This window comes from Anarhichas minor, unplaced genomic scaffold (assembly GCF_050575085.1).
Source record: "Anarhichas minor isolate MPS153535 unplaced genomic scaffold, ASM5057508v1 ptg000004l, whole genome shotgun sequence".
In the NCBI taxonomy this organism is placed as follows: domain Eukaryota; kingdom Metazoa; phylum Chordata; class Actinopteri; order Perciformes; family Anarhichadidae; genus Anarhichas; species Anarhichas minor.
In genome coordinates this window covers 6,362,844-6,390,684 of record NW_027466450.1, presented here as the reverse complement: position 1 = coordinate 6,390,684, position 27,841 = coordinate 6,362,844, and the positions used below count along the sequence as shown (strand labels likewise).

At 43.1% G+C, this 27,841-nt stretch overlaps 1 protein-coding gene and 1 long non-coding RNA gene across 7 annotated transcripts; one reads left to right on the top strand and one right to left on the bottom strand.

Annotated features, from left to right (window-relative positions):
• Positions 1 to 109: 109 nt before the first annotated feature.
• Positions 110 to 27,437, top strand: osbpl6 (oxysterol binding protein-like 6). 6 transcript variants are annotated; one of them, XM_076107353.1, is made up of 23 exons: positions 110 to 360; positions 6,160 to 6,408; positions 13,177 to 13,299; positions 13,741 to 13,794; positions 14,211 to 14,324; positions 14,423 to 14,578; positions 15,855 to 15,990; positions 16,160 to 16,263; positions 16,640 to 16,732; positions 17,841 to 18,009; positions 18,422 to 18,552; positions 19,804 to 19,911; positions 20,323 to 20,454; positions 21,112 to 21,199; positions 22,119 to 22,372; positions 22,716 to 22,853; positions 23,132 to 23,195; positions 23,382 to 23,460; positions 23,551 to 23,695; positions 23,780 to 23,924; positions 24,097 to 24,223; positions 24,429 to 24,551; positions 24,701 to 27,437. In XM_076107353.1, exons 2-23 carry the CDS (start codon positions 6,262 to 6,264, stop codon positions 24,810 to 24,812), a joined length of 2,742 nt encoding a protein of 913 aa, XP_075963468.1. In that variant the 5' UTR covers positions 110 to 360; positions 6,160 to 6,261; the 3' UTR covers positions 24,813 to 27,437. The 6 variants fall into 6 exon arrangements, with proteins under 6 accessions (XP_075963468.1, XP_075963458.1, XP_075963451.1 ...); XM_076107343.1 differs by having other exon boundaries at positions 15,852 to 15,990; XM_076107336.1 differs by having other exon boundaries at positions 14,423 to 14,593.
• Positions 9,374 to 16,119, bottom strand: LOC142967810 (uncharacterized). The gene is made up of 2 exons (XR_012958967.1): positions 13,447 to 16,119; positions 9,374 to 13,306 (listed from the first exon to the last, which is right to left on the bottom strand). It is a non-coding gene; the product is annotated as an uncharacterized LOC142967810 (long non-coding RNA).
• Positions 27,438 to 27,841: the final 404 nt, after the last annotated feature.

Sequence of the window (27,841 nt, the reverse complement as noted above, 5' to 3'; positions counted from 1 at the left end):
AGCTTTCTGCGACTCCGCCGCCGCGTTTTGTGACCAGCCCGCTGTCCGCCGCTGTCTGATCCGTTCCTGCGATTTCTTCCCGCTCAAAGCCGATCTTGCTGCAGGGAGGAGCGAGCGGAGAGCAGTCAGCGGAGCCGAGCGGAGCATCACAGCCCCGCATTCAAGGAAACGGGCAAACACAGCACTTTCTTCTTTTGACTTCCCGTTATGCAGCACACGTACTTAATAACAATAAATATATGCATGTCGATGTGGATCCTTACGGAAGCCGTTTGACTCTGAGAGGCTGGACATCTCTGCCCCCCCATTTGTGTCCTGCGCCAAGAACTGTAAAGACATGGTCATTACACCGCATCTGTGGTAAGGCAATACGCTTCTTCTCTATCTCTCTTTCAAGGCAATCTCAATGCCAGTTTATATCGAAGAAACCACCGTGTCGTAACAACGCTCTGTCGAATATAAGCGACCATCAGCCTGTGTTGTGGTTCGAGACCTCAGCATCTCGTCCTTTTTTTTGTATTTGCATCCCGAGTGAATCACCGAGGACCAGTCAGACATTACTAACGGCGCCTAGCTTAGCGTTAGCTGCTGCTCGTCTGACACGGGGATGAGATGACCCGTATCGAAACGAGCATAATGTCGACCATGACGACGTAGGACCCCTAAAACATGGATGCTGTGTCGTGGACGACTTCGACGAGGTAGACGTAATGCGTCACCGACATGTTCACCTCTTTAAACCGAGCTTCATGGTTTCCCCTAAAAACGTCCCATTTGGACAACTGTACCACCGCATATCTTGAGTGTTATCGATGAACACGACCTCCATCCCATAATCCTCTATGTTCCCCTCATTACGTCGTCAGGGTTGTGGTGCTAACTAATTGAAAGTTAGCCAACTTCTGTCACTGACAGCATGGCTCCACATTATCACCCTCTTCAACTGAAGGTCAGCCAGTGACTTTGCAGTTGTTCAAAATAGCCCCGAATCGCATCAACCGGAGAGCAGCAGAGGGGACATGGAGAGCCGGGTGGGTTGGTGGTTGTTTGCCGGTGGGCATGCTGTCTCAGGGCTGCTTTGATCAGCAGCGATGATTGATTTTCTGATATAATTCCTGAAGAAACCCCTCCTGCTGAAGGTGTCCCATTTAAATACAAATCATTGCAGAGCTCTATGTGCCTGTACCTCACCGTGAGGCTCCAAATATTGGGCAGATTGTCCTTTCTTTTTCCTGCCACATGTCATTAATATTGACAGTAAGGAGAGTAAATCAGATAATTGCTCCTTCTTACTTAATTAGCGGACACATTCAAAGCACATTCAATATGTGGCTTTGAGCCAAGGCCTATGAATGGTGTATATCTGCTCCTTTGGTTTGCTTACTGATAGCTTCTTAATGCTTGGCATCACTCAACGTATAGAGGTACCAGTGTGAACATGTTTTTTAGTTACTTTATGTTATACCTATACAAACATGTCTTCATCGAAACCCCCTTTCAACACATAACAAACATAAAAAATGCATCTCTTGACACAAACACTGTAGACTGACTTTGTGTAACATAAGATACCAGATCGTGGTTTGCACCAGGCACCAACTGACAGGATCTGAACAAGGATTCAGAGCCAACTTTCAGTTCCTAACAGTTCCCAATATGGGCACGACAAGTCAGTCAGTGCTTAAAAAGTATTGCAGTGTGAAGCCCGGCTCTACCTAGATGATGTAATGCGTGCGGCGCAGGATAAACTGGCTCTGTCCAGTTAGTGTTTGTTATAAAAAAAGACAGGCTTACTCTAAAGAGATGTGCCGCTCACTGCTTCCAGATGTCACACGAGATCTGCACCCTGCTGCACAGCCAGGTCAGCGGCCCGAAGCGCTGCCGTTGCTGATCAATATGCATTAGCGGTCTTAAATTCAGACAATAGTTGTCCTCAAAGACAACGTAACGCAATCTCAGGACACGGTTCTGCTTCTTGTTGGCTACTTTAATTATGCAACAACAGAGAGGGGAGACCAGTAAACCTGGGTCAGTGCTGGTCCATCATAATGTGATGTTTTTGGGTGGCGACACAAACGTGAATGTCTTTTCACAGTCGCCATCACGCCTCATACATGTTCGTGATGCCATTAACTTTACGTTTAAAGTGCAACATAGGAGTGAGTGATCACTGTTTGTTTTCTTGTTTTAATTAGTTTGTTTGGCTGTGTGTTCTTGCACGGCCGCTTGACGAATAGTGTGTCTACATCACCACGTTTATTTTCCTCATCCCGCTCACTCTTCGCACAGATAGTGGGATCGCTGCGGTGCTCTAAATCTCTGTGTTGCTCTCCCTTGTGCTTGACCCACATCAGGGCAGATTACAGTCGCTGCTTTATTCGTGATACTCTACTGATCCCGGTGGGAGAAATTTGACTTCTTTGTCGCCAACCACCCACCTAAGGTCACACCACATATTCAGCTCCGAAAAAAGCCCTGGAGCCCTAAACAGCCTGCAGGTCCCTGGATTTTATGCTCAAAACGACAAAATATTATGAACTATCTGTTGTCATTCTGTGGTTTATCTAACAGTTGATGCTCTGAAACAGGGAGACTTGTAGAGGGAATTATCAGAGTTGTTCACTCAATGTGTTCTCGTAAAGGGGCAGAGTCTAGATGGGTGAATCTTGTATGTTGTTGGGGCCCTAAATCTTTAAATGGTATACATGCTCATCAGGTCATTGGTCTGTGATTTCGGAAAGCCCTTTCCACAAATAATCTTTCTTTTCTGGTGCATGAAGTGAGAAAGTCAGTGTGTTCAGTGCTGAGAGAGCTTTTTGGGTGAACAAGAGAAATGGGAAAGGGAAGTGAAAGTGTTTTCCTGCTTATGAAGACATTTCATGCACATGGAGCCACACAACTATGAGGATATGCCCTCTTCTATATATACTGTATATATATATATATATATATATATATATACAGGATATAATACGATATGCCCGCTTGCTCAGCTGTTCACAGGAACCGCAAAGGATTAGCCCAAATTGAACCCTATCGCTATAATAATAAGTTGAGAATTGCTTTCTTAATACAATATCTCAAACAGTCTAAATAATAAAGATCTAAAACCTAATTTAAAGTCTGTTGTGCATTAACTGAGTGGTTGTAGAGAGAGTTTGGGGACATTATACTCCAACGTGAGCATAAAGTACATCAATAGAAAATATTAGTTACGTGCGTGACTCCACATGATATTATAGAATAATAATTGAATGAATTGAATCATTGTATATTCTTTTGTTTTCAACAGTCTATTGTCTGTACAGGAATGTGAGTGCTTAGATCTCCAGTATCGTCTGTACGGCTTTAGCACAAAGTTAACACCCCCAACAGGAACGATCGGTCATTGAGTTGTTCATCAAAACAAGGATTACAGGATTATTCAATGCAGCGCGAGGCTCAGTAGTGTTTGGTGTGACTCTGTTCCCGAGGTCTTGATCAGGTGCTTCGGAGGTGTCGCTGTATTGTCCACATGGCAGGGCCTGCAGTGCTGCTTAAAGGACCATAATCATGGTGACTGGATTTAGAAGATTAAGCTCATGACATCAAGTCCCGATCGGACGTTCCCCAACGTCTCCCCCGGTGTTGTACGGAGGAACACTTGAGTCCATCCAAGCAGGAGTCAAACAGACACATTGGGGTCCTCCAAAGTAAAATCCCTGCATTTGTATTTCTTTGTGCATCAACTGTTTACTGTGACTGGTTAACCTGCTGGCACTACTGGTTTACACTACAAAAAATGTTACCTTTGGGCTCTGAGATGATATGCTTTTTATGTTTTCCACAGTGAAAATTGATTGACGATTAGCTGATTCATCGAGAAAATGAGCGGCAGATCAATCGATAACACAAATCCTTATTAGTTGCAGCGCTACACTGAATATTTAAAGTGTTTTGATTGTGTTTTAATACATGTCCAGTGTATCAACATGTACAGTGTGTGGACAGTGGTGAAGCCCCACGTTTTCACTGCTACTTACAGCAGATTCATGTTCCTTCTGCTTCCATATTAGGTCAAGGAGAGTGGATCTATTAAACAGGCTGAGTGGAATACTCTGTCTGAACGGACTTACAGCGTCGTCTCACAGTAGCTTAGATCCTAGTTGGCTTAAGACAGGGCAGGGATGATGACAACGTTGCTAAGGGATCTGAATAATAGATTACAGTGTGTGAGTATACTGCACGCTTGCATGTGAGAGTGCACACTGCTGAAGTGTGCAGAGCTGCTCGGTGGACTCGGGGAGTTTCCCAAACACAGGGGACAGCCTAACCGACACATACACAAACATCTGTATCACTGCCACACAGTAGTCTTTATCAACCCTTCATATTATGTCTTTGGCTTCATCTAGTAAACATAATAATGTAATTAATTGTGTAATATATGTCAAAACATTACCGTAGATGTGGACAATTTAGTCTTATAGATTAAGTCATGATGTGAGACTTAGCCAGGGCTACAATCAACAATTATTTTGTTTATGATAATCAATATAAAATGTACATCTTAATTTCCTAAAACCTAAAGTAATGTCATTTAACTTAATTAGATTTTCTGACAAAAACTCCAAAACCCAAATATATTCAGTTTACTTTCACAAAAACAATCAGCAAATTGTCACAATTGAGAAGCTATAACCTGTATGTCTCGCATAATTGCCTAAAAATGTTGTTTAATCAATTATTAAAATAGTATATGTTTGATAAATGAACAAATTGCTTCAGATCTAACCTTATAATGTATTATAGAGTAGTCACACACCAGTGCTTTGCTCAAGATTTACTGTGGAGCTGCTGTTCATTGAGAAAATAAACACAATGAATCTTACTTTGTGTTCATTATATTCATATTACTTATATCTGTTTTCACATGGTCTTCTTCTCTGAATCTTATCCCCAAATGTCACATTATTAACATTTGATAAATGTTGTGCTATTTGTCCTTGTAAAGGTCCAATAACACTTAAATTAAATTAAGCAGGGTTTGTTAATCTGTTTGTTTTCCACTATCTTGCAATCGATGTATGTTTTGTCAGTGCTGAGACCTCCAGAGAGCTCAGACAATTACACAGCACCACTGCAGGCAGTACTGAGGGTCTCAGCATGGAGCGCCACGGTGCCATGACTAATGACGAAAACAAGCGCTCCCCCCGTGCTGTCTTTAGCTTAACACAAGGTTAACCACACATTTTAAAACTAATATATTCACACTTAATATCGTCAACTGTCAAAACCTTTTAAAATATCCAATCTACTATCATTTAAAACAAAGCTGAGAAGCCAATTCTCCCATTTGAGAAGCTGGAACGACAAATCTTTGGTATTTTTGTCTGCAAAAAATAATGACTTAAAGCTGAGGTAGGCAGTGATTTTTGGCGTCATTGGGCAACAATTCCATAATAATCTTTCAGCATATTGTGACTCAAGTGATACCCCGGGGGAGGCAGTTTTCTGGTGAAGGCAAAATTTGAAAATACAGCCCTCCTCTTGCAACTCTCCCCTCTCTGACCTACGTTCTTCTCAGCATTTCAGAGATGGAGAGAAAATACTTCAGCCTTCTACTAACCTAGACCTCATGGCGGTCAGCTCGTGCAGAAGGCTAACATTATGTTAAAAATGTTATTATGGAGTTTTTGCCCAATGACGCCAAAAATAAAGTGCCTAGCTTTAAGAGACTAATCAATTATCTAATCTACTAATCGTTGCAGCTCTATGAAGATGCACTGATGTTTAACTGAAGTCAGTGGCGCACAGTTCAAGTCAATGTAGGTTAGAGCTGAAAAGATCGGCCCGTTGCTCGATATGTCGATCAATAAAGATTGGGAGGATTTCCTCCACCAATCTCATAGCAAACAAAGTTAGAAGGCTGATCCAGTAATGCACTGATAATGAGGAGAATCTTTAAAAAACCCACGCTTCAAAGAATAGCTCGCAGCGTCTCGACTGAGCGTCCGTGCGTCGGGTTAACAAATTTAAATTGATGGAGGATAGTTGCGAAAGCTCATTTCTTCACGGAGTAAACTAGACGAGGAGTCGTTTTGATGGACGACAGTGTGGGGGGAGAGAATGAGGAAGGCAAAGTCGATGTAGCTTCCTGACCTTTTCTTTGTTTTTCAGATGAACAGCAAGCAGTGAGTGTGAGACGCTTTCTTCAGAGGATGCTCCTGGTCTGCGGGAATCAGTGTTGAGGGAGGTCCACAGAGCCGACGGGTGCCCACCATGTCTCACCTCCAGCACTACCAGCGAGGCCCTCACGGCCGCACCATGAGCTCCGATGAGAGGAGCTATCCGCTAGTAAACAAGAGCGCCACGCCGGTTCACAAGAGCGTCTCCTCCTCTTCCTCCTCCCAGCGCGACAGTCGGCAGGTAATTGGAGTCTGCGTTGAGTTTTCTCGGAAATAGAAGCGCTTTGAATGAATGAGCCGTGGTAACATAGGGAGGAGTGAATATTATTGTTTGGTTGCTCCGGTCTTCTTTCAGTGCCGTCCTCTTGAGAGACTCGTGAGAGTTTATGCAAATAGAAGGGAACTCCCAGGAAATAGTAAAGCATGAACTATGAATTCAGCAGTTTTAGTGTGTGAGGCAAAAACAGTTAAAACCATTATGTGATGACCTAGTCATTTTTAATAAATGCTGCCCCAAAATTTCCTCGGCAGATATTTAAAGTGTGCAGTTAATGTTTTCCTTGTAGGGTTGTCCTCGAATTACTTTGCCCGCTAAAGCTGAACAGACACTTTATATTAATCTTGCAACAAATTTTAATCTGCTATATGACCTCAAACTGATCAATTCACCAGTCACAACGTGGACGCTCACACACACAACATTAACACGGTTTTGTCTATTGACTCTTCCAAACAAGATGAAGGCATTCCTCAAAGCAACTGACAGAAACAGAAAGGCAGCATTACCTCATGCAAATTATATGGTTGACTCAAAGCAGGGAAGATGCAAAAAATAACTTTTGAAGTTCAGCTTCATTTCCATCACAACTCAGTCTCAGTCAAGGCTACAGTAGCCACAGCAATGCTACTCCGGTCAATCGTTTCTCTGTTGTCCTCTGTTGTTCCCTCTGCAGATGAATTCAGCCGTGTTAATGACAAATGATTAATAGTTTATTCCCTCTGAAAAGTCCATTAGGAAAAAGACTTTATCAACCGATTAGATGACTAATCGGCCAAGTCAGAGCGGCCATAACTCCCTGGTTTGTAAGTAAAGACCTTGCAGCGGCGTGGTGAACAACGAGAGACACACTGTTGTTTCACAGTCTACAGGACAAGTGCTTAAAGTGAAGCCCCCCCCCCCCCCTCAGCCCTCTTCACCTCACCGAGCTGCTGTACCACCGTGGCCGCGCAGAAACCGGACACCGAAACCGGAATCTCTGACATCACGGCTTGTCCGTCGGCACACGATGATGAATACTTCATGAGGCTCGGTGCTCGGTGCTTTCTGAGGAGAAAAGGTGGTCGGTCCTGTTTGAAGCGCACAGTCGACGGGCGGTTAACCCGTTCATTGTTCCTTTCTTTCACATCAATACTTGCTTTTGATAACAAGGCCTTCATTGGGGAAAGGTCTCAGTTATTTAATTTCCCCGGCGGCCCCGTTATGTAACAGCCAGCTAAATCTGAGAGCAGGGTTATCTAGCAGCACCTCTTCTCTCATTCATCTCTTTTAATGTGTTTAATGAAGTCGGGTACTACCCGAAGAGGCAGCCGCTAAGAAGGAAATAAACTCTTGTCAAGTAGAATCCCTTGAATTTTTGCACACCATCTTGATCAAGACCTCAAGATAGTCAGCGGCGTATTGAAAGAATCGCCGGCATATCGTGAATTTAAAATGAGTTCTTGATTGTTGCAGCTGTTTTGCGTTATGAGTGATGCAGCGATGTACCTGTGGGCGACCCAGACACTCGATCGATCTACAGACGCAGGGACACGGTTCAAAAACAGTGACACTTCAAAATCCTCTTCGATTCAGCTGCCTCAGGGTTTTAGCTCACAACCATCATGAATATGTACAAGGATTAGAAAGGCATATGTCTTAGTACATTTAAAGAGACACTGCTCTAAAGTCACAGTAAAATGGAAGAAAAGAAAAGGTTGTTATGTCTGCCTTTGCAACCACAATGTAAAGCTAATGATAGATTATTTTTATAGCTGACAAAACAACCTCAACACGAGGTCTTTTTAGTAGCGGTTCTGGAGCTTTCAATCATATAACATGATTTTCATGACAAGTGAGCGAACCGTGTAACAGCTAGTGAATGGACCTTGTGGTTAGACTGAACTATCCCCATGATCCAGAATGGACTTTTATAAATTACTATTATTATACAAGCGAATATAAGGACGTCTCGTCTCCAGCATATTTAGTTGTCTCTGAGCTTAATTGACACGATGCTAAGTTATACCTGCACATTCTCTGTGTTTCCCTGCATCGCTGTCTGCTTAGTGTGTTCTGTATATTGTATAGTGGGACCGGTGCTAAAGAGACGATGCAGTAAAATACATCTTCCCCAGAGACATCCTGAGCGAGCAGAGTAGACGCTGGGAAAAGACCTGAGCTTGCTTGGCTGGACCTCAGTTTTGAGGGAAAAATGAGGGCGGGGCATTTTGTTGAGGGGAAGCCTTAAATGAGGTCCAGGCCCATTTTACAATCAATGCATGTCACTTTCCCCTCTGCTGATGACTACTGTTCACTCTGGAGGCCCTCATGAGAGCAATTAGAGGCACCATCTGCAGTAAGCACACACACACAACTATATCTATTTACACACACACACACTCACGAATCAGGATGTCGCTGCAACTATCCATTTTTCCCGTTGCTCGTCATTTCCTGGTTCGATAACATGTTTTCGGCTTGGAGATAGTAGGAGGAACAGATGGAGTCACACGCTGCGTTTGCGGCTAATATTTAAGAAAGGTCCCTTTCATTTTTGAGAGTGGTAAAATCAATGATGATCAGTTGCTCTGTGGTCAGATAGCGGCTGTTTTTTTATGTTAATGAACGCAACAAAACCGATGTTAGTGTGTAGATGAAAGAATGATGGAGCACTTGGAGCAGCATGAATCAGTATCTCCCCTGTCCTGTTCGGATGTATTTCTTTATTTATTCTGTAGCAGGTTATCATGTTGTCTGATGGGCTGGTTTGACCTGTCTGATAATACGCTTTTCCTCGGCACACAGCGGACCAATTCATAAACAAAGGAGAGGATAGAGAGCAGAAACACACCGGCACAACCCCTTTATATATTGCTTAATGTGAGGAGAGTGAGGCTTATTGTCTGATGCCATGAATAAAGAGTCAGACTGAAAATAAGACTTCTCATCATTTTAGAATCTTTTTTTATTGAACTTTGGTTGGGTTTTAAAGAAAATACATATTTTCCAAACATATTTACATTGAATGAGCCTCAGTGTCTCTCCTACGAGTCAGCAGATCACACATGTGGACCGTAGGCGTGTAACTGGATCTGTAGGCGTCTAAACGGAGAACGAGAGTCTCTCAGGGTGATAGCGTCTCGCCCATTGGGCCGCTCAGACACCGCAGTGAAATCCATCCTCACAACTATTCCTCTGTGCTTATTAGCTGCTGAAATATCGTTGTCGAGACGGGGTGGGAACATTTTACAGTTACTTGATCAAGGAGTACCGTATATTCTTACACAAGTACAACAAGAGACCACATACTTTGATCTACAGTTTGAATTATTTAGTATTTGGTATTTTGTAGAGAACACACAGGTACATAGTGATAGCTGTAATATTGCTTTTAATTGAAAACATACACACAGACAAAAGTCTTAACTGTTAAGATTGAATGAAAGTATTAAGCAATTTTAGAGCGATTTATCTATTTAAACATTCACAGATTACCTCCCCCATCATCCACCTCCACATGTAACCTTTATTTGATCCGGTAATCTCATTTAGATGAAGTTCTGTTTTGCGAGGTAGAGTCTGTGTAGAGCGGAGAAGAAGAAAACATAACCAGTAGTAACAAAAGGACACATACATACAAACAATCATGGCAAGAAAAACTACAGCACGTATACTGTACGTACCAAGAAGTTAGCCAGACAGAACACGAGCACACACAGCACCAAAGACCATTACAGACGTCACTCAGTATAAAAAAATAGTTTCAGGAGCCATTGAAAAGTCATCAAGGGCTCTTTGAGGTTGTATACGTTACGTGTCTTGGGGAGTTGTTGCTGAAACTAGAGCTGCTCAGATTTCACACTCATTTAAATCTAAACTGCAGACCGGCGACTCTCTGCCAGCTACGGAAGCCATGATGGTCTTATTCCCTTTATTCTGTTACCTCACGAGGCAACGAGACGACGCTAACGTAAGAACATGAAGCCGTTATCCTGAGATTCCTCACTAACAGAACCTGGCCTTTATCTCCTTTATTTTGGGTAATCAATGATTGTGTTAGGCCTTTAGATTCAGACCTCCCATGAAAGATGAAACAGATTTTTTTGTTACTTTTATCCCTCTTGTTGTTTCATCATTATGTTTTATTGCACTCGACTACGCTCACGGTAAAGTAGGACATAAACTGAAGCGAACTGAAACGATTGGAAGATCTTATGATTCAACTTTGATGGTGTTTATGCAGCGCTTAAGAAAAGTTCGTCCTACAGTCACCGTGTCAGAAGCAGACGTGTGAGAGACACTCGTCATCAGAAGTGGGCCGTCGTACGGATATTCAAAGTGCTGATTTCCCCAAAGAGTGTTTGTCCTTTCTCCTGCTCAGGCAGACCATAACTGTGAGTCATTGCAGCATTGAAAGGTCTACTTACACAGGATTGATTTAGTTGATGATTGGGATTATAAAAAGCATCTCAGTGTTCTGGCCTCTACTGTAACCGTGTTGTTTAACTGATACGACGAGAGAGAAACAACGGTTCAAAGTTCTCCAGTATCAAAGGAAGAAGCTCACAGAGCTTCTGACTCACCGAGAGGGAGAGCGGCTCATTCAGCTTTAAATGGTTCTGCAGTAAGATGAATGAATGCGAGCGGGAGTGCAGGAAATCACTTCGACTTGATTCAGTTCTGTATTTCGTGTCAAATAACAAAAGCAAATCCTCTGACTGTAGCAGTCATTTCCATATAAGAGGATAGTCGGCAAACACTTTGGTGTTTAGAGGTTGAGTGGACTATTCCTCGTGAGGAATTTGTTGATTTCCAACCGTTTGTGGTTCGGATCTTCAAACGATTCCCAGGAAAGTGCATTCGATTGCAATATTTGCAGCGCAAAGCCATTCTTTATTTAGTGCAGTGTTGATTCATCTATTTAGATCCAGTTGAAAGTCTGGTTGTACTGCCCCCAGCTAACACAGGAAGTTGGTCTGAAGCGTCGCCGTATCAATCATTTCACATTATACAGTCGAGCTGTTAAACTGATAATGACGTAATTGCTTCGAGCATAACAAGTAGACGGTTATGTTTTTATGACGTGATTGCTTTGAACGGTGATGCTCGCTTTGCTGATGAAGTTGAGCTGCTCCACTTCCTCCTTCGCACAGAGCCACAGAAGGGGAGGGGCTCTCGTCAGCGCAGAAACATGACCTCATCAACAAACAGATCTGTTCGCCCGGCCATTAGATTAAACAAGCTGTTGTCTCCTTTTGTTAAATGTCCGGCAAGCCGAGGTCGGGTGTGGTAACACACACCCGATGAGCTGTCTCCGAGGCTGCAGTGAAGAGCCACAGGCTGTTATCGGGTTTTCCCGAAGATGCTTTTGCATGTTAAGTTGTGGGTTTTGCCATAAAGGTTATTAATAGCGTACTTAATCTGGTCTGTAACGGCCCAAAAACACACAATGTTTTTTACAACAGTCAGACGATTAGCTGCGTTGTGAGTCAAAGTTGGTGACTCTCACTTTGTTTTTTGGACCTATTGATGCTCCATTAAACACAAACTCCAAAATTACAAGTAGTGCCCTTTTTACTCTCTCTCTCACACGGTTGCAGATCTAAAGCTTGTTTAAAGCCACTAAAAAAATGTCTCTAAATGATCAAATACGCAAAAGTTTTGGAGTAAAAAAACACCCAAAATTGTTATGTTTAGACTGCAAAATCAGCTAATTAGCCTCTCAACTGTCATCAGATTTTCATTAAAATGTTGCTGAATCCTGATTGGTGCACACAAGTGACATCACCTTTTTCTAATTGAGTCCTGCCCACTTCAGCCAGTAGCAGTAGTAGTATAACTAATAATGTAGTCGCACATGGCAAAAAGGATATGTTTAAGTTTTAATTAATGTAAAAAATCATAATTTCTCTCATGAAATGTTAGATTATTACAACTGTGTTGTTTATTCGTTATCTTTCTACCCACCGGAGGAGATGTAGTTGTTGACTAACACATTAATAAACACTGATGTCTGCTTACCACTACATTACAGTGTTTTGCAAATCATTTATTACATGTTAATATACTGCTTATAAATGCTAAACAGGGAGACTTAAATTTATTATTTTGGGTAAACTAAGACCATTCAAAACTAAATCTTAGCAAATTAATACCACAGAAAACGTTTCTGTTTGTTTACCAGGACCCTAAAAAAACATGAATTAATACTTTAATACATATCATATTTTTTGTGATCCAAGAACATAAAAAAACAAGTTTATAGTAAATTAATACCATAAAAAACAAATATTTGGTCAACCAAGAATCCATAGAGGTAGGTCGACACGTACAGGAAAATGAAGCACGTTGGTTACAAATGTTGTGACTTGAGCACAAACTACCACCTGAACGACGCTCAACGGACGGTGTGTGATGTGTTACCTGTCCCTGCCTGACTTTGCTGTCCCTCTACTCCAGAGATGTCCCTTTGATTTACAGACCTACTGGAAGAGCACAGTCAGGAGAAAGCTAATGGACTGGAAATGCTGAGAAAGCAGGAGGAATTTGAATGGGGCCGTATTTTTTTAAAAGTGTAGTACAGGGGGGGAGAAGAATAAAGAAGCGTTAAAGTGTATTTTCATAATTTGTGCATGACTTGAGCATCTCTTCTTTTTACAAGAGGACCTGTATCTCCTGTTGTCTTCTTCTTCTTCTGGAGGAGTGAGTGGATTAGTTCTGACATCGCTTTCTTTTTTTATTCCTGTCTAGGAGGCAGACAGCTGGGAAATCATCGAGGGGCTGAAAATCGGCCAGAGCAACGTGCAGAGGCCTGATAAACACGAGGGTTTTATGTTGAAGAAGCGGAAATGGCCCCTGAAAGGCTGGCACAAGGTAAGATCTACAGACAAAGCGAGACACAAACGCTTTTGTTAGGAGGGGGGGGGGGGGGGGGGGACACTTTTAAAATGAGCCGCTCCTTGAATGTTAAACAGTTTGCTGTCTAGTAAAGAAATACGGTAAGTTCCTCTTTTCATTCACCTTGCGTTACCCTCTCTGAGCCTCTTCCGCAAGCAGTTTTTCCTCTGACGTCACCGCCTTCAGCATCAGCTTAGCTGTTGTTTTCTCAAAACACAGGATTTAAAGTGGAGACTAGTCCCTGATGCCGTCATGTTTGAACTCACAACACCACAGAACACGGCTAATTATGAGAGAATAAATGGTAGACGACCTGAATCCACAATACAGCCAGGTCCAATGTGATAATATGCATTCAGCGTCTGCCCTTCCTGTTATTCGACCAACACATTATTTCTGTGCTTATATTCTCCTCAGCGTTTTTTTGTCCTGGACAATGGTATCCTGAAGTACTCCAAGTCCCCCATTGATGTAAGTAACCCTGACTGTAACCCACAGGCAGAAACAGGGCGGCCCGGCCTGACATCAGCGGGGCTTGACAATGAGTCAGCAGAAACATCTGCAACACTAAAAAAATAAATCGGACAAAGTGGAAAAGTAACACACGACTGTGAAGAGCCCAAAGAATCGTGCACACGGTGGATCACTTGTCCTCACGCTTCTCATAAAAAGTGATTATTGAATGTTAAATACAGCTCCTTTAAAGTGAATACAAGTGATCAACGGTTTGGAGGTTTCTTTGGCGTCTTCAGACTTTCGTGTGAAAGAAGTTTGTTGTAAATGTAATTCCAGATAAAACAGACTTTGTGCACAAATGATTTGACGAACTGTAAACCTCGAGTAAACTTGTGCTTTTAGTAGACTCATGTGTTGATCACTTACCTTAGATCCAAAAGGGCAAACTTCACGGTAGCATCGATGTTGGCCTCTCAGTCATGTCCATCAAGAAGAGAGCCCGTCGCATCGACCTGGACACTGAGGAGCATATCTATCACCTGAAGGTAACGCTGATGGGACGAGTCAATATTGTCATTTCAGCAGCGATAAACAGGACAGGAGGTCAGCGGAGGACAGAGTTGAAAGCTGTCTTCCCCTTTAGGTCAAATCTCAAGACATCTTTGACGCCTGGGTGTCCAAGTTGCGTCATCACCGGCTTTACCGACAGAACGAGATCGTGCGATCTCCCCGGGAGGCCACCATGCGGACGTTTCCCCCGCCGGCTGCCAAGGAGTCCCCCCAACCTGCCCCGAGTGTGGTACGTGAAGCCAAGGTGAGCCCTCCCACCAGTTAATCGTTCGATTATTTTCTCTTTTAATCAATAAATCCTCTGGTTTATAAAGCGTAAGAAAAAAAAGGGAAAATATCTATCGCAGGTTCCCAGAGCCCAAGAAGACATCTTCAAATGTTCTTGTCTGTTTTCATTGGGAACTGGGATAGTTTACCAAAATCTCATCCAGAAGAGAGGAAGTAAAACTCACTGAACGGTCAGAGTAACGACGGAAAATCTTAACGTTCAGACAAGACTGAGTCTGTCTCTGTCGGGATCACCCACCTGATATCTTTATAGTGAGCACTGTTGCCTTTGTGTGTGCAGTGTACGGTTGTTTGTCCACACTCAGTGTAGAGGTCCCCGGTCGTCGTTGACATGTCTGGACTGTGTGTTTCTGTGAGGATGCAGGTTCTCCTGGGAGTGTGGCTCTCATGCGGGCCATTAGAGGTGATCAGCAGGATCTGGATTCAGAGCAGCAGGCTGCAGCCCAATGAGCTCTCCCAGAAGAACAGCTTAAGCACGAGTCTCTAATCCAGGAGTCAGAATTAACTGCTCCATGAAAGAGCTTTGGAGGGAGGACCATCATATGTTGGTTGGTTACCAACGATTAGTGTTAATGTGAATGTTCTTTAGGACTGCAAGCTATAGCGCAGCGCACACTGTTTTATGTTTTTATCTAAAGCTGTCCCCCAACAAGTACAGGGAGACGTTGTTTGGTGACAGGTGTATTATTTTCCATCAGGTTGTTACCGATAGAAAGATATTGATTTGGTGAAACACAACTGCGTTTGCACTGCAATGTGTTTTTAAAACATGAGACACTACTTTCGCTAAAAAAGGAAAGTTGAAATGATTGGCTATGATGAGCCCTGGTAAGCGGACGTCTCCTCCCTCTCCTCAACTTAACGTAGGTTGGCTCCGGTACTTAAACGAACAGCACTACACACCTGGTAGTCAGCTGTTTGGCCGCTTATGGAATTGTTGGTCAGAAAAGTGATCTGCTCTCTTGCTGCTTACGAGGCCAAACAAGGAATTCAAAGACATCAATTTGAGGAGTTTCGAGTTTCTGGCATCTTTTACACCAGATGTTTTCACACTCCCGAATCCAGAATATTCCTTCTATCAGAATGTCAGTACCACTTGAACTGAAGTATGTTCAAAACCCGTTGAACCGGTAACAAGTTTAGAGCACAGTACAGTAAACTCTGACATGAAGTCACGGACTAATCATTCTGTCTGTTCCCCCGTCACCCCTCAGCAGGCCACGCCGGGCAGTTTGCCGTGGCAGCCGGGGGCCCCGAGTAGCAACAGCAGCCTGCCCGCCTCCTACAGTAACGGCCAGAGCAAGGTGGTCGCTTGGCTGCAGGAATCCGAGGAGATGGACAAGTGCGCAGAGGGTGAGTGCAGTTTTCTTCCTCATGCTGGGAACAAATCTGATTTCATAAAGAAGTTACTGTAAGTCTTTTAAAACCCTGAGAGAAGGATTGATCCCTATTTCATGACACATAACACTGAGTGTGTGTGTGTGTGTGTGTGTGCGTGTGCGTGTGTGAATTATATTTTCAGAGCTTGCACGATGTCAGTCCAATCTGACTGACCTGAGCCGGCTATTGCAGAGTTTGGAGATTCTACAAAGGACACAGTCAGCGCCCAACTTCACAGAAATGCAGGTAAATAAAGTTACACAGAAACACACACACACACACACACACACACACACACACAAAGTGGCCTTTTTTCCAGGGAAGTCACCTTGACTACCTGTCTAGACAGACAGGATTAATCTTTGCTCACAGAACACCTGGCTGCTTCTCCAACTGATCTGTATCTTTTGAATTTTTTTGTATTATAGTTTTTGGCTGAAAGGCATTGTTGTGTTTTTAACACCGCACCTTCCATCTACCTCAACATTTTGTTTGCGACTCATCTTTGTGAATGTGGTCTGGTTTTGCCATTTTCACTGCGATTCTTTTGCTTTATTTGTGATGTGTTTTTTCTATTAACCACATTTTTTTTTGCATATTTTGATCCATGTGTGTCACAAAGACCAATTGTGTAGAATTGTCAAAGAAAGAAAAGCGCTTGAACAGAAGATGGAGAACAAAAAGTGTCGGCAAAGATCCAAAATTCCAGCTTCAGGTACCTAAGTCACACACACACACACAGCACAGATATATACACATACTATCTATATATATATATATATATAGTGACTATAACAACATGTATTGTAGGATTGTATATAACTTGATTTCTTTGTTGGATTTCTGTTTTAATAAACGCAATGGTTCGCCCTCTTCACTGTCCAGTCAGTTTCTTCTCATCGAAGTGCTCTGGGTGAATTTAAGTTCCCCTGATAAGCAGTAATTCAGTGTAAAAGTCTCGAGTTTTTATTGTGAAAGGTCAGAACGGAAGGAGTAAAGCGGTACACGCCACCGTTGTCAATGTGGGGGCAATAAGCGTACAAATAAATAAATAAATACAACGTATTTTGTGGCCGTTTGTGTTGTGATGCACTGCTCTGCTCACATTGAGTATATTATCTTCCGGATGGATTTGGATTATGGATTTGCTCTCTCTCCTCTCGTCCATTTGCCATTTTTGCTTCAGCGCAATGCGTGATGGTGTTTAGTGCTCGTAGTTAGTAATCGATTTGGGGCAATATGTTTTGCACATAAAGTACAGTAACCTTTAAATATAAAAGGTTTGGTAGAGGCCAGAGAGACACTGACGTAACTGATCACAGTCACAGGTCTGATTCCTGCATGAGCCCGTATGTCCAGTTAGAGTGTTAATAACACTAAAGTGAAATATACTCCCACTGCTCTGATCTTTTTTGTTCTTTAATCGGTCTGCACTGCAACCGGCACTCATTGATCTTTATGGCCTGAGTGGGTATTTATTCCATCTCTGCTAATTCTTCCTTATTTTGCCTAATATATTCATCTGTACTTTTCTATAAAAGCCTAAATGTGCTTTCACACACTGTTGCTTTTCTTTTTAACCACCCAACGTCAAGACATCTTCCTCTCATGAATAGGTTTGTTATCACGTGATCTAAAAGCTCCTCTATAGTGTTCGTCCTGAGAGATTTCTAGATGTAGTAAGTCAAAGACAGCAGGATGTGTTGTTCATTTCTGAGTTATTCCTCATTGGACCACGGTTCTTGTTCTGTCAGACAAACAGCACATTATTGTGCCCCTCGGCTGACTGACGGTGGTCCTCTGTGGTCCTCATCTCTCTCCAGGTCCCTCTGTCTGCCAGCATGTCCCCCGTCCGTCTCCACTCATCCAACCCCAACCTGTGTGCCGAGCTGGTGGACTTTCAACCCCCCGTCTCCCGGCTGACAGACAGCGTCGAGTGTGCCAGTGACTACATTAAGCTTCAGGAGGAATTCTGCACAATTGCCCAGAAAGGTGGGAAGCCTGCATGCACGGCTGCAGGGTTGTACGGCGAGAAGTGTCCAACTGTTTTTCAATACATCTGTAAATATTAGAGGATTATTCTGCTTTCTTACAACCTAGATCACATTTTCATGCAGTCGTTTTGCCAGTTGTTTCTGTTGCTTATGATGTCATTGTACTTATGAAGTTAATTTCTGAGATCTTTGAACAATAATAAGTCAGAGAGGAAAGAAACAATCACACAATTAGCTTAAAGCTAACTCTGGCACATGGAAGAAGCTGTGCACTGTACCTAACAAATATATACGTAGTTGTGTGGAAACAAAGTTTTTCTGTGCAGTAAGTGATTATCAGCTAAATTACGGATAGGTTTATTATCAGATTGTATGTGATACTGATTCAGTGCGATCCTGTCTCTGTGCAGTCCACTCCCTGCTGAAGTCGGCCTTCAACACAGTCGCCATAGAGAAGGAAAAGATCAAACAGATTCTGTCTGACCAGGAGCAGTCGGACCAATCAGCCCAGATCAACTCTCTCAGGAAGTCTCTGTCACAGGTAATGGGCCGTCTTCAACCATTACCCATGATGCCTCTCTCTCTTTCTACTATTAGTTAGGGTGAGTTGATGTGAACCGTTTGTCACACATATTTGGCTTCTTCACATTGGTAACGCCCGGTGTGATGCTGTGTTGGCGTGTAATCGCCCGGAGTGATCGGGACATTACTGGGGAGATAACTGCAATAATCTGAGCCGCGTGTCTTTAAGACGAACCCATTCTGTAGTCGTCATGTTATGAGATACTCTCACGACGGCGGCATGTCAGATGAAAGAGTTCATTCCAAGCCGTCGCTGTAATCACAATAGAAAAAGATGAGGTGTGGAGATGAGAGCACAAGCAAGTGAACAGGGGAAAGTTCAATCATCTCTTCCCGTATTAATTGAGAGAGAGAAATGTGCCGTGCAGTTCATTAACTCGGCTCCTCGGGGCCGTCTCTCTACCCCGGTGATTTAATTGGACTGTTCCTCTGCCAACAGTCGACATCATTTCAGTTTCCTCTGCTTTATCTCCGCTTTGTTCCTAATTGGATCGTTGTGTGACATTGTTGTTGTAGGCCGGAGGTGAGGTTTCTGTGGCAAAGCTCTGTGGGAAGTTGATGATTAGGATTTATGGTCGTTACAGCTGCAGCTGCTGATGACAACTGTTAATTTAGTCTTTTTGATGTTTTATTTCACGTGTACACATTAACTAAAAGTGGCTATATGTGTATATTTAAAATCATATAACTACTTGCATGTGAAAAGGGGGGTTTGTGTCGATGAACCCACAGAGAACGATCGGCTCATTCTGCAGCTCCACTCAGCTTTGAAGCATGCTTCAGCTCATTGTTTTGGTGTTTGTTATATATAGGAATAAGAATAGCTTCAGATATTTCTTTAGTCTATCTTGATACAATATTCACATGTCCGTATGCATGTTTAGAGAGTTATTTTTCCACTGTCAGCATTCCTCCTGTTAAAACTGTCCGTGATTTGTAGGTAACCTGTGAAGACGGCAGGCTTTTGCCCGCCATCTTTGCTTTAGTAAGCGATCGCTTCACTTCCAGTACGGAGAGGAGGAATGTCAGCAACTTTATCATGTGACAGAATTGAGATATAAAGAAGAAGAAGGTCCAAACCAATCCTTTCAAAGTACCCACACCCAGTGCATCAGACACGAGATCTTCCCTCCACCCAGTATCAGAAAAACAGCAAAGCAAGCGGAAAATAAACCCCACGTTTATTATATTTACTTTTATTATTATTCAGGCCCTGTCCCAAAATGCAGAACTTCGAACCCGACTCAACCGCATCCACTCTGAATCTGTCCTGAATGAACAAGTTGTCAGTGTGAACATCATCTCCACGCCTGATGAGGTAGGTCTCTGTGGTCAATCTGTCGCTGACAGAGCACATTTCTGACTCTTACGTTGTTAAAACAATGAGGCTCCCAAGGCGGACCGGGTAGTTGGGAGTGTTTGCATCATGCATTCATCAGTCGCATTATTGATTCCTGTGCTTATAGATTGATGGTTTTTCCAGTACACCCTGGCAGCTAAGCTTTAAGGATCATTATTCTATGCAGAACCTGACGTTAAGTTGAATGGAAGAACAGAAAAAAAAGACTAATTAGAAACGGACGGGAGCTCGCCCTCTGCCGAGGATACACATGCTGCGAAATGAACCCTGTGTCGTCTTCTGACGGTTGTTTGTGTTTGTGTTCGGGTCTGTCATCATAGCGAGGCACAGTGCACATCTCGTGTGTTTGCTTGTGTGTTTCTCCTGCAGGCTGGAGAACAGATGGGGATCCCTCTGACTCAGCAGGCCTCTAATGAGAGCCGACTCTCCATGTCGGAGTCCGTCTCCGAGTTCTTTGATGCCCAGGAAGTGCTTCTGTCAGCTAGCTCGTCGGAGAATGAGGTATGAGGGAGTTGAGACGGTTGAGTGTTTTTAAGAAAGAATGGCAGTTTGGACTATGAGGGGCGGTTTGTAGAGGAAGGAAGGGGGTTGGATTAGCCCTGCTGCTGGGAAGCCAGATAAAACATCACTGCGATGGCAGTGTGCGGAGCTGGAGTTAGTCAGCATTTACTGAAGGCAGCATGAAAAGCAGACATGGCATATAACGGAAACTCAGATTATAGCCAGGCATACAAGAGGACTTCTTTTCAATCTGCCCCAAGGCTTCATCCCTCAGTTGCGCCATAACAGTCTGTTCCTCTTCATTTGTATCAACCCCCCCACCCACATCATCCAGCTCCAACAGCGGGCCCATACAGACCTGTGTTACACTGTCGGTCAAACCATCACCAGCAGCAGGCGACTGTAACAGGGGCTGCAATATGCTCCTCTTTGGCAGCGTCAATGGCCTCATTGTGTTCGCTTCATATAAAGTATGAAAATGCCGCAGCGCCTCATCTTGTGATTACTGCAGCGGGACAGATAGCCGGACGACTGCTGCAGTTTGTTAGCCGCTGGCAAACCGCTACTCACGGTGTGATCAGAGTCTGTGTTGTACTCTACTGCGCTGACTCACTCCTCTCTGTACCTGTCCCCCGTCCCCGTCCCCCCCCCTCGCAGGGCTCAGACGATGAGTCATACGTCAGCGATGTGAGCGATAACATTTCAGAGGACAACGCCAGTGTGACTGATAACGTCTCCAGACAAAGTAGGTCCAATCCTGCACCACCATGAGCACCGAGCCGCCGTCCATTCCCTGTTAGACATTAATGAAGGGGGGGGGGACCCCATTGGCTGGATCAACCGTGTTTTCCTTTCCAACATCCACACACACACACACACACACACACACACACACACAGGATCGTTCATCAGTGTGGCGGAGGCAGTTGACTTTGCAGGGTTGCTCTGTGCCAAGGGCTTCTCTTAGACTTTAAGAAATCTATCTTTGTGACAAAGGGACGGGATCTCATCATCTTTGTCACGTAGCACACAGCAGTATACAGTATCTATATTGGTCATATTAGAGTGATTTAGATGTATAGAAATGGAACAAACATGTTAAATGTTCTACACATTTCTATGTAGACCGTCTGTCATTTTAACACATTTGATGTTGTGAAGCCTACAGCAGTAGAGTGATGTGTCCCAGTTAGTTGACAGCAAATCCAATCAATAAACACTACATCCAGGCCCGGCGTCTAACCAGAAATAAAGTGGCGCGACCACATCACACATGTTTTAGCCTACACTCACACACAGTATGTTTTAGGTCTTATTCATCACTTTTAAGGCTCCTATATTTCTGTCCTTTTCATCCCAGACCAGCCTGTACAAGGCTTCTCCAGACACTGTAGCGCACCAGGCTCCTAACCAGAGGGCTCAGTCCAGAGCTTATGAACGTCTACTCGTGGGAATGAGGCTGACTTTTAAATCTCTTCTTAAAACATAGATGTATTGCAGAGCTCAATCTCATTTTACTTGGATTATATCTTTGTTTCTTTTATCTGGTATTACTTCTATTGGTTTACCTACTTTATTCTGGTCCAGTCAATGTCTGTTGTCTAAATCACCAATTTATAATCTCTTGATCTGATGATTGTTTCTCTTCTTCTTCTTCATCCCAGTGGCCAACGGAGACTTCGCTGGCAGTGCCTTCCGTAACGGCCGGCGAAGCTGCCTGTCGGCGCCGTGTCCCGACACCAGCAACATTAACCTCTGGAACATCTTGAGGAACAACATCGGCAAGGACTTGTCCAAAGTGTCCATGCCTGTGGAGCTCAACGAGCCGCTCAACACCTTGCAGCGCATGTGTGAAGAGCTGGAGTACAGCGAGCTGCTGGACAAAGCTGCTGAGACCGAGGATCCTTTTGAACGCATGGTAAAGAAATCCAATGTTCATCACGTCAGCTGTAAGGACGGGGTGACCCTTCATCGCTGTTTGCTTTGGTTTTAAATCCCTGCCGTGTTTTGTGTCTCTCACACCCGTATTTGTTTATATATGAGGTGTCAGTCACAACCGACACAAAGTCTCACGTCTGTGAGGTGGCGATATGCTCCGCTGCAGCTGTCGACCTTGGATCCTCCTATTTTTATCTGTCTTCTGTCCTTTTGATCGTGGCCGCTGCATGCTAATGTTTGGCTTATTCGTGCAAAGCCTTTTAATAGGAAGCGATTAATCCGCTCTTGTTGATGTTGGCCGTGTTGTTTTGACTCTCTCACAGGTTGTCGTCGCTGCTTTCGCCGTCTCGGGCTACTCGTCCACTTACTACAGAGCAGGAAGTAAGCCATTCAACCCGCTGCTCGGAGAGAGTTATGAATGTATTCGGGAAGACAAGGGCTTCTGTTTCTTCTCCGAACAGGTGTGTTCCACATTTTTTAAGACGTACTATACTATGAATGTTTGGACATTTTATGACTTTTTACACTTAGACGCAACAATGAACTGATTAGAATTTGGTGGTCTTCACAAAACACATTTTTGGGTATAACTCAAGAATTAACATTCACATTTGAACAGTTTCACACTAATGATGAAGTGATGAGTTTTGGACAGACATGGATGTAAAGGACAGATGTAAAAAACTGCCACTTGACTGCTTGGCGGAGGCGGTAATTCTAGTTTGATCTTGTGTCCCAGGTGAGCCACCATCCTCCCGTCTCTGCCTGCCACTGTGAGTCCAAGAACTTCACCTTCTGGCAAGGTGGGTTAGTGAGTGGTGGCTTTAGAGATGAGCTCCAGTCTCATTAAGCCTTTTTTTCATTTCCAGCTGAATTTGTACTGATTAAAATAGCTTTTTATTTCTTACATTTTGAAAAGAAATGCAAAGATTTGAGTGGTCTATACATTGTATTTTATTCCTTATGTTTTTCACCAATTTGCTTTTCAGATGTGAGATGGAAAAACAAGTTCTGGGGGAAATCGATGGAGATCTTACCAATCGGGAGTGTGAATCTCATGATTCCCAGGTATCCTCGATGCAGCAGCTTTGAGTGATGTTTAAAACCAAATCCACACATTTCATCTCTACAATCAAGGCTGTTGTTGTATATTCATAGGTTTGGAGATCATTATGAATGGAACAAAGTCACCACCTGTGTGCACAACATCCTCAGTGGACAGCGGTGGATCGAACACTACGGGGAGATCACCATCAGAAACACGAAGAGCAGCGCTTGTCTCTGCAAACTTACTTTCGTCAAGGTGAAAGCAGTCAGTGTGAAGACGTGATGGAGATGCACTGCATTGTGGTACAGGGCAGCTACCAACGTGATGTTTGTCTTCCAGGGAAACTACTGGAGTTCTAATGTGAATGAGGTTCAAGGATTTGTGATGGATCAAGAAGGGAAAGTGATCCACAGGCTTTTTGGAAAATGGCACGAGGGCCTTTACTGTGGTGTCCCACCCTCTGCTAAATGCATCTGGAGGCCAGGTAGGCACTGGTTCACCGGACGTCCCCCTCTGACTGGTGTTACTGGTCACTTAAGGTCACTTAACAATATATTTTGTTCCTTGACACATTTCAGTGGATGGGGTAGGAGAGTTAACAAATATTACAGTTGATTTTTAAGATGTTTGTTTACGTTCTTTCCTCTCCTTGTCAGGCTCCATGCCGACAGATTACGAGCTGTACTACGGCTTCACCAGGTTTGCCATTGAATTGAATGAACTTTGCCCCGAGTTGAAAGATGTTCTGCCCCGAACAGACGCCCGATTCAGGCCTGATCAAAGGTACAGCATCACATCCTCCGCTGCCAGTACGCTGCGGCCACCGAATGCAAAATAAAATGTCACTGAATTCACAAAAAGAAGATTAATCTGAGGAATTAATCTTGTAATAATGTTTTTGTTTTTGTGTAAATGCAATATGTTGTCTCTGTTCTTTGTATGACCGTCTGATTTCTGTTCACTGAAAAGTTGTGTTTGGGTCACGCAGGCATCTGGAGGAGGGGAGCTTGGAGATGGCGTCCTCAGAAAAGCAGCGCATTGAGGACCTGCAGAGAGTCCGGAGGAAGTGGAACGAGGAGAACGACATCAAACTGGAGCCACGCTTCTTCAAGTAAGCACAGTAACCACATGCATACAACTCACAGACAGAAACATGTATCTGCATGTATGTATATATATGTGTATGTATATCTTAATAAATGAAATATTCTCCTCGTCACTTTCAGTTGCATCTGTCACTTCTCCATCTTTTTCTTGCAGAAAAGTGGTTTATGCCAATCACAAGGAGAGGTGGGTCTCCAACAACACGTACTGGGAGCTTCGCAAAAACCCCGGCTTCATCAATATGGAATCTACAATGAACCTGTGGTAGCACACGGATTGCCATGTCCATCATATCTTCATCGCAGACAAAGACGGCTGTCGCCGATGCACAAGAAGGTGTTAAGAGAAACACGTTACGATGAAACATCCGTGTGCAGGGATGCAGAGCCGGCTACAGAGCTGAGGGATGGCCTGAGGCCCGGCGAGCCTGTCGAGGTTCTGTGGCACTGCCACATGGTCGTCCATCCATGGAAACATCCCGTAGGATCACCTTCTTTGTGCTTGTGGAAGCTCGTACCACTCCTATGTAGATCTTTCCTCAGCTCCTTCGACTTCCGAGTATGTCCTTGCCTTAAAAAGACACCCGTACAAGCCACATGATTTAACGCTTTTTTTCCGTTGAAGCCATTTGATTTGAAGACGGTTTTGGGTTAGACTAGGCTATGAAGTAGACCTTTCGATTACCTACGATACCTATTTGCATGTTTAGAGAGCAGCTTTCACTGGCGTTTAGCCGCATTTACTATATCATCAATCATTGTAGAAAAAAAGGTGTTTTTATAAAATATCTTGGACTCAGAATTTAGTGAAAAAGCATTATGTGAATTGGCAGATTTGATTTATTTTTGCCTTTTTAATACTGTTGAATTTGTGTGATGGCAGTACTCTCTCTCGGGAAACAACTAAATTAATCTCAGCTGCAGCGGAGTCCGTATGGCGACCACAGATGTAAATCCTATTCCAGTGTTTTGGACATGTGATGCAGGAGACACCTACAACCTTCACCCAATGTTTTCTTTCTGAAATGCTCAACACAGTTGTGTTTCAGCTCACAGTGGAGATTCTGTGTAAATAGAGCGGTGCCGTACTCCACTGTCTAATTTTAAACATGAAACCACATCCTCTGAATCACATGGTTACACGAACACACACACAACTCCCTCCTTATATAGTAGGCACGCCATATATAATGCACTCTCAAACATAAAACACTTCTCTGAGTGAAAGGTCTGAGAGAAGATGATGGAGCAGGTTGTACAGACTGTAAAGCTCTCAGACACACTTGTGATTCTGGGCTTTATATATATCGACTTGATATATATACGAGGAAAACACTCATCTACACAAGCTGCAAATCACCATCACAGTTTACCAAAGCATTATCTTAAATGTACATTCTTGTTCTGACTCGCAACCAAAAATTAAAAATGGGATGAAACAAAGAAAAGAAAACAACTATTACCAGCAGCTGTTTGGTATTTTTCTTTATTAATCAATCTAAAATAAGGAATACTCCCAAAACTCATTCAGTCAAAAGTAAACAAGTTACTCCAAAATAGAAACACCAGAGCCACCTACAGGTGAAAATGCCGTATCAGTATTCTGTCGGTCAAAAACAAATAAATATTTCCTTAAACGTTTTAGATGTTGAAAGCTAAACAAGTTCATACGGTACCAATTTTACAGTTCAAGAATCAAAATGTGTGTGATTTCCCCAGAGACTGTACTGCTGCATTCTGGGCTTCTGCACAGCACCAGTTACCTATTTGCAGTTTTGTGTATTTATTGCAAAGCAGATTAGCTTAAACGTGTTAATATTGTCCCCCTTTTTTGCGTTACAGAGTTAGAAAATATCATTGAAATCACAAATACGGAGTCACACGTTGTCCACACTTTGTGTACGAGCATATCCGAGTGGATTCCCCTCGGACAGGACCGCGGGGGGCGAGGGACTATAAATATGTAGAATGAAAACTATGTGGAGCAAATCCACCTAGTGTGCACTGTTCATATGGTACTGTAGATTACAAACCAAAAAAAGTTAGAAGTGCTTTGCATCCACATCCCTTTTAATTTTATCCCCGATCACAAACTCAATGCTAGAACTTGTCAGTGTCAGTTTCACTTGCTGTGCCTTAATGCATTTATTAATGCCTCACAAACACACTACTGATGAGAATCCCCATGCAAAGAAGGTATGCCATTAATAAACTCCGGACATTATGCGGTCTCCAGCTCCCTGCAGAGGACACATTGTATGCGTTGATGGTTTCTCTGCAGACAAAGTGTCTCCTCTACGGTCTTAAAAGGAGATGTCTTTGACGGGATTTGACTGTAAAATGCTTGCAGACAGTCTGCACTGCTCTGCTACACCAACATGTAACCAAAACATTTTGGTTATCACTGTAAATACGGCACATTTAGAAGATGGGTCGCTACTTAAAAAGCCGATTCCTTTTCCCTCTTACATCAGTGATTTTGCTTTTTTTTTTAACGAGACTGAACCACAGCAGGTGTGTGAAGAGGTAACAGCAATGCTTTGCGTAGGTTTTGGTATCAAAGTGACTGAAACGAAAAAAATACTCATGAAAACCTCTTCATGCTTTCTTCATCCACTGTTGCACCTGCATGTCTAGACTACTTAGCCTGCCAATGAATATTGCAGATGCCTTACCAAAACAATATTGAAAAAAATGTTTTTTCTTTTTGTTCAATTGGACTTTTTGTTTTTGCTTTGGACTGACATGTATCCCAAAGCACCGTGTCAGCGCTTTCAAATCTATTTCCTGATGGGTACCTTCTAAAGTGCAATTTTAACAAAGTACATATCTTTCCATGAACACTGTACACTGCTGCTACATAGTGCTTGTTCTAATAAAACTGTAAAACTCAACTGAGGAGGAGTGTGAGGTTTATTTGTAACAGATTATTGTTGCAGGTTCAATGTTGGCTTAAGCAGCGCAGCCAACACCGTCAGAAGTCGACTTGATTTCTGACTGACTTCGATAAGAGTCATCTGCATTATTTCTATTTGTGTAGAAACAAGTAAAATGTAATTATGCTGAGGATAAATGCATATTGTTTATTACAACGTAGACCACAAATACCAGCTTGTTGTCAGTTATACAAAAGTATCGTAATTTAAATCACAATATTAGTCGGACGAATGTCCTTCCTCAAATACACAAATAGTGCTCGGCTCTATAAATACTAGATGGTGAACGATTGACGTGTGCCTTCTTGTCTCTTAGTTATGAAACCACACAAATCAAGAGTGAATGATTACAGCAGTGCACA